General features: G+C 34.2%; 1 protein-coding gene across 1 annotated transcript; it reads left to right on the top strand.

Annotated features, from left to right (window-relative positions):
• The first annotated feature begins 2399 nt into the window (after positions 1–2399).
• Positions 2400–3110, top strand: LOC118746576. Its single transcript, XM_036480419.1, has one exon. The coding sequence runs from the start codon at positions 2400–2402 to the stop codon at positions 3108–3110; it is 711 nt and encodes a 236-aa protein (XP_036336312.1).
• Positions 3111–8003: the final 4893 nt, after the last annotated feature.

Raw genomic sequence — 8003 nt, forward strand, 5'->3', positions numbered from 1 at the left:
GCGAAATTTCATGTTCCTAGCTGCATAAATGGAGGAGTTATGATAAAAGACCTCATATCTGAACAATCAGTTGTATGGGGGCTACAGGTTATAGTGACCCGATCTTTGTTATTTTCACTGTAAGTCTTCTGTTGATAATGAGTGAAAACAGCGCGAAATTTCATGGTCCTAGCTACATAAATGGATGAATTATAACGAAAAATCTCATATCTGAACAATCAGTTGTATGGGAGCTATAGGTTATAGTTACCCGATCTTTTTAATTTTCACCGTAAGTTTTCTGTTAATAATTATTGAAAACAGTGCGGAATTTCATGTTCCTAGCTATATAAATGGAGGAGTTATAACGAAAAATCTCATATCTGAACAATCAGTTGTATGGGAGCTATATGTTATAGTGGTCCGATTCTTCCGGTTCCGACAAATGATTAATACATTATAAAAATACACCCACCTACCAAATTTGATCCGGATATCTCGAAAACTGAGAGACTAGATTGCATACAAACAGACAGACAGACGGACAGACGGACGTGGCTAAATCAACTCAGCTCGACGTTCTGATCATATAAGTATACATTTTAATGGGTCTATCTCTTTTTGTTCTGGTACTTACAAACATCGGACCAAAGTTATAATACCATTTCATGCTCATGAAAGGTATAAAAAAAGCAAAATACCTAAGCTTTCTTTTGAGCAAGAAAAAAACACTTCTGCCATCCTTAACTACGGGGAAATCCCATCTTCTTCATACTTTTCAAATATTGTGCTAGTAGGTATGCAAATCTAATACTGAAAATTCTGCAAAGCTATTAAGAAAGTGTTTGGATGCACAAAATCGAATACCTGCTGTCTTAGAGTACGAAAAATCTTAATCATCCTTAATTACCGGAATTGCAATATCAAGGGTATGAAACTTTGGTTAGGCATGGTATATACCGTTGGAAAAGTAATTGTATATACTTTTTCATATGAGTTTTATTTTCAGGTTTCAGAAACACTTACACAATAATACAAAAAAAAATAAAATAAGTCATATATTAAAAATTAAAAAAAAACGCTGTTTCGAGTTTCCAGACTCTCATTTTGATAGATAAACAAGTCGCATCCCACTAGGCGACCACCAAGCTCTTAAAGAAAAATTCCTAAGCTTTCTTTTGAGCAAAAAAATACCCCTTTTTGGAAAAAACATTAAAATTATTTTTTATTTCAAAAAAAGTTTCAAAAACATTTATTTTAATTACAAAAAAATTAAATTTGTAAAGACTGAAGGGAAAGCTATCGAAAACATTCCTGAAAAAAATTTCTAAATACTGTTACTGCTGCATAAAACCATTTCAGCCAATTAGAATAAAATATTATTATAAACTATTAGATGGGAATGAATTTATAGTAGGAAAAAATTTAATACTGTTAGTAACTATTTCATAGAGCCATTAGAATCGATATCATCCCTTGGGATAACAGTTGTTAGTAATCTGAGCTCTTCAAACAGTGTTTTCCCAATTTCTTAAGTACCATTCAAATTTGTATATCTTCCAATTAAAAACGAGGGAGTAGTTATTCCGGTGCTACATCACTGCTAAAAATCATCACTAATTAAAAGAAATATTATCAATTTATAAGATTGTAATGGAGAATGCTGAATTGAAAAAAACAGATTGCGAAACTAGGTAATTTTTAGTAGTAAATATTATTAGAGTGTTAGAGAGAGTAAATGTTACGCCGAAATTCGCAAGAATTAATCTAAAATCGAGCGCAGAGCAAAGGCGAAAAATCTTGAAAAGAGCAGAAAACAGCTTCCTTCGACATGAAATTAAGAACCTGTATGCCAAAAAAGAACGCAGAAATGAGGAGCTACTTCCCATTCATTTAGAACTAGCGGAACTCCTTCCTGTCAGCACGCTCCTAGAGATATTAGATGAAATAAAGGAGAAAAATACAATAAATTAAACAAAAAACTCGATGACCTCAATAGAAAGTAAAACATCACAAAGAACATACAACACAGCGAAATGCCTTTCCATTCCAGATTCGTAAATTTGACTAAGGTCCCATTAGCAAACAAGAGACAGAAATATTGGAAAAAGGTCTGAAACACAACATAGAAAATTATGATAAAAATAAAGAGGTAGACACGGAAATGGCCATATCATTACTACCAAGCGAGGATGAAAAAAAGCATAAAATCCATGGAGAGCAAATCAAGCGACGAAAATAAAACTGTCAAAGGGCTAAAGAAAAAACTCAAAACGAATAAAGTAATCACAACAAAAGCAGACCAGGGGAACACAACGGTAATAATGTACGAAAAAGAATGTAAAGAAAAGACAACTAAATAAAGAAAGAGCAACTAATCAAAGAGACAAATTGTCGGATGATGAGAAAGGACCCAACCGATGACTACCAAAAGCAGTAAAGCACGCACTAAAACAGGCAAAGACAATAATAAATCCAAGGAAAGCATATACAATGACATTAATGAATCCTTCGGCCCCTTCAATGATCGCACTCCCAAAATACACAAGCCAGGAAATCCGATGAGACCAATTATCAACCACAAATCTGCACCAGGATACAAACTATCGAAATATCTAAAATCGTTGCTGAAAGAAAAACTGGAACTGCCCAATAAATACACAATTACGAATACAGCGGAGTTAAATGAAAGGATGAAATCGCTAGATATACCCAAAGATGCGAAATTTGTATCATTTGATGTTAAGGATCTTTGCCCATCGATACCAACGGCAGAAACCGTTACCATCTTGACTAAAACTTTGATAGAAAAAACAGACAAGAACGTAGCAACGGAAATCTTGAACACATTGGAGGTAACACTAGACCAAAACTTCAAGTTTAATAACAAAATATATAGACAAACTAACGGGCTAGGGATGGGTAATCCCACATCTGCAATTTTAATGGAAGTGTTCATGCAACATTTAGAGGAAAAGTGTATGACGAAGCTGACAACAAGCCTGCGAGTAAAGTTCTACGCAAGATACGTTGATGACATCATATGTCTTGTAACGGGAGACAAGGAAGAACAAATTCTAGGATATCTCAACGACCAACACACGAATATAAAGTTCACTATTTGGATATAACAATTAAAATAAATAAAACCACCCTCACAGCATAAAAATGCAGCCTTTAGATATCTAATAACCAGGCTTGAACATACCCCATTGGAAAAAGAAGCTTACAGCAAAGAACTTAATACGATATACGCAATCGCGGAAAATAACGGATACAGAAAGGGCCTAGTAAACAAGATAAGAAGAGAAACAAAAACGAAGAAATCAAATAAGAAGGAAAATAATGAAAAGGCTTGGACAGTCTTGACTTATACGGGCAAAACGTCATATAAATGGGCTAAGGAATTTCAAAAGTATAACATTAATACAGCATTTAGAACGAAGGACAATGTGGGGACGATACTACGAAATAGTGCAAACGAGGAAGACCCACTAGACAAGCAAGGTGTATATAAGTTGACTTGCGGATGTCAACATAGTTACATAGGACAAACAGGGCGCAAGATAAAAACAAGATATCGTGAACATATAAGGGACTACAACAAAAAAATGCTAAGACCTTCTACCACCCCGGAATCGAACTTCGCAAACCATATGGCAGAAAACCATTGTACGCCAATGAAAATAGGAAATACAGCCAAAGTTCTCCATGTACAGCACAAAGGACAACGCCTAAACGTATTAGAGAATATGGAGATATACAAACAAAAGACGTTCGTCGGAAAAATAATAAATGAGCAAATAAACACCGCATCTGATATATTATTCGAACCACTCAGGCTACTATACGCAAAACAAAACAGAAACCCTGCAAACTACAGAAACAAAGAGAAAGAAAATAACTAATTTTTACCTACCTGCGAAGCCATGCAACAATTAATCGAAAAAGAGGTGAGCAGCTAATTTCTACCTGAGGATGTACACACAGAACTGAAACTACTGGTTGAACGAAAGAATATAATCCGCTGAAACGTACCTAACTATGAACCAACGACGATTTAACACGACTATAAATAGTGACAGACAAACAGAAACTATTCACAACGAAAAATGACACTGAAGATAACACAACGCCGAAACCGGTTTGTCTCCAAACCAAATTTGACAAGGGATGACGGAAATTCGTTCCACATTACATCATTATTGGAGGGGTTCTTAAAAACAACAAATTTAGAACCTTAGCAGGGCACCCTGTAATACATGAAAAATCAATCGGTAAAAATCTAAGAAAAAAATAAATGTTAACTACATTTAAAAATAACGAGAGCTTCATTTTTCCAAAGTATAAAATTTTTCGTTTTTAAGAGCCATACTAATTCTTATGGTTTCCAAAAGGTTTATTGTGTTCAGGATATGTAGTTCTAGAGAAAATCAACAACGACCGTTTGGCATCTCAATAGGAGTTAAATACTGATATATCTGCCATAAAAGCTGCTTTGGCACAATAGAAACTTTTTCTGGATAAAATTTTTTCAACACTACATCCCGTGTACACAAATTTTAACATCTTCCCGCTGAAGACACTTGACGAGGTGAAGAAAGCCGATGAATATACATATGTATGTTTAACAATTCCAAAGAAGAATTGGTAAGTAACTACACATCTATCTCTGTACTTTTTAATAGCATTTTATTTTTTAATAAAATTTTATTATCCTTATTCTTCGTTTAAGATTGCTTATGGTCGGTCGATTATTGTAACAACGCCTATAAATCAGTGCATTGATATGTTCTTAACTGAAGAAGCACTAAGCAAAGTCAATTAGGATTCTCTGAAATTTTTTAGTGATATTTTATACAGTAATTCTATATATTTTTGTAAACAAAAATAACTTATTAATGTTCTAATATTTACAGTTGCAACCGATGAACCGCAAAACGGGTTGAAGCATTTCAAATCCCTAATGAAGAAGGGATTTCGACGAAGCAAAAATAAGCTATGTATATAAATTAAAACGTTTAATCATTTTATTTCCTCGAAACTGAAATTCTTCTAACCTTTGTATTTGTTCCAATTTCACCACACTGAAATTCATTTTATTTTTGTAATTACATATTTAATTTGCTCCAAACTGAAGTTCATATAATTTTTGTAATAATTCACTTAATATTTCCAAACTGAAATCTTTTTACATTGTCGTAATATAATAAGCGAAATAACCGCTACCGATTGTCTTATAGTTATGTATGAGTTATTTAATTTCTACAGAAAGTGAATCAAATTATATTGGTGGAAGCTTTTAAGATGCGCTTCGTTTGCATAGCCAGTGATGCACCTCAATATTGGTTTGTAATTCCGACAAAAAGTAAAATCGACTTGGATTCCATGACAGCCCTGAATATTTTTCTCCAACTGTCTAAGAAGCGCCCGTCGAGGCAAGAGCGTTGGCGAATGAGCATATCCGTCCCGTATAAAATCCGTTCTGCATATTTAAGGCATCATTAAGCCCTCCTCATGTGCGCGTAAGGACTGAGAATCGACTCATTTGCCGTAGCTTGCTTACCGCAAACCTATTCATTATGAATACATTTGAATACTTTTTGAAACTAATTTTTTTTCAATACCAATTCAACACCACCTCTTTAATAAGTTTGCTATCTAGTTTTATACATATGTTTATTCTACATAAAACCAATGACCTTTTTTACTTTGATTGCAACAAAGTAAATTTAAATTTTTTTTAAATGTATGAAAGTTCATGGAAAACATTAAGATGACATTTTTAGTTCCTCACCCCAAGCTTCATCCACTCCTAAGGGCGCAAAAAGAAAAAAATCAGCTTTCGAAGTACCGTAGGGAAGGAAACCGGAAATTAAAAATTATTTTAAATTTTCGCCTTGGCACTTCTTAAATATACGTTTAATAAGTCGGGCTTTATATGTACTTGTTATTACTTGTAATGCACATTTATATGATTATATATTTTCAGACTCGCCAGAGGGTTTAGTACTTATAAATAGACTGCGGATGTTTATGAAGAAAACGAAGCCTAAAAATATGTTTCCCTTAAATAGAAATATCATGTATAAAATTTTCTTTATTTTGCTTATATTTAAGTGGTATATATTTTTAGGCTTCGTTTTCTGCATAGACTTCCGCAGTGTACTTATAAAAGTAAAAAAGTACATTAAATAGTTTGCTGGATCTTTGGAGAAGTCGGTTAAGATCTCCATACTGAACTCCCTTTGATGCCATTGCAGTCACTCGATGCGGTGTTCGATTTAGAGGAGAAGACGTCGGATAAGAACTTTGAGGACGCAGTTGCGAGTACTGTTCCTTTCCTGCTAGATTTGAGTTCACACGTTAAGAATTATTGTAACAACCAAATCCTCTGCAGGCTACATTTTTTCACGCTTCTTTTTTTTTTAGTTGGGTTGGCCGAAGCGAAAAAAATTGCTCTATACGATTTAAAACTTGTGTTAAACCGACACAACGCTCGGACAAAGTTGTGACCGATTTAATTTACGGAAATGAAAACATAGCACAGAGTTTGTATTATAATTAAATATAAATTGATGTTAAATCAAGTATAGAAAGTGGTATTAATATACATAGATGCATATATTTTATTTGTATAGGTTACCTTTAGTCGAAACAGGAATACAGTGGCTGGAACACGCCCTCTTGACTTCACTCTCGGAAAACAAGTATGTAAGAAATCGGTTCCTGTTTTTTGTTACGGTTACCGGTCGAACTGTTTAATTATAGAAGGGATATTTTAACATAGTGAGCAAAACCATAAACACAAAGCAGTGAAGAAAAAACGTTGTTTTTACTTGCACTAATCACCAACTAGGCCAAAGAAGCTCATCAAAATTAATAAAACCATAAACAGTTCGACAGCAAACATAGTACATAATGACGATCTGTTAAACATTAGAGTGGGTCGAAATTACGTGGACCTAAACATGCCGCCCGATAGCCATCTGAATTCAATGTGTTCCGGCCACTATGTTCCACTTAACTATTCATTTTAAAATTTGAATCTAATAACTAAGTGTTCTTGCTTTCAGCTGCCCTTTGGATGTACCTAAGTTCTGTAAAGGAGTATAGAATGTAATATTAAAGACGTGGACTTCAAAATTTCATCTGACCTTTTTATTCAATAAAAAGTAAGGACATACTTCATTGTGTAATGTAATTCATTATGAACAAAAATTAACTTAACTTACGTAATGGTTAAAATAAAAAGTTAAGAAATACGTGTCTAACATGCGCCTGACAGAACCCATCCGAAAATGGTGTTTTGCGCTAGTAGCGGACCAAGAGTTCCCGCTGGAATGGCGCCCAATAATATTTTAGAGAAGACTTCGACACCTATCACTAAGCGGACGGGAGCTGCGATGTGGTAGCGAGGATCTGCGAGCTTTACGTTTTTGTATGGTGCTGCGACCGTGGCATCGAGGCTTTTTAAAGGCGTTTGTTTGTTGCCGATAGTCCCGTACGGCTACCACGTGCATTGGTATTGTCGCAAAGTTTCCGTGCTTTCCGCGTAGTTTCATGAAACACCCCCTTTGATTGTCGACTGCCATTAAACTGAGCTACAGCTCTCGCGCGAGTTTAATACTCAAGTCAGGAAAGTTATAAAAAAAATATTTTTATATTTTTCTGAGCAAGAGCTCCTTATTTGAATTCGTATAATCTCGAACTCCTTACATGTTTATGCTTACATCTATTTATACCATTTCTACTACTGATGATAAATGGTGTTTGTTATTGGTTTAGTGATTAAATTTGTTATTGAAGGTTGTTTACAATGTTATCATATTCTTTTGTTACTTATGAGACAAACATGTTATAGTTTATCAGTAGGTTGTTTACGTGTTTTCGTGTTATCATATTCTTTTGTTACTTATGAGACAAACATGTTTATTTGTACATTATAGTTTATGTATATATGTAATGTATGTGACCAGGCATGTTAGCTATGTATGTAGTGTATGTATTAACGTCGTTAACTC

This window comes from Rhagoletis pomonella, unplaced genomic scaffold (assembly GCF_013731165.1).
Source record: "Rhagoletis pomonella isolate Grant_MI unplaced genomic scaffold, Rhpom_1.0 Rhpom_scaffold_00010, whole genome shotgun sequence".
Taxonomy (NCBI): domain Eukaryota; kingdom Metazoa; phylum Arthropoda; class Insecta; order Diptera; family Tephritidae; genus Rhagoletis; species Rhagoletis pomonella.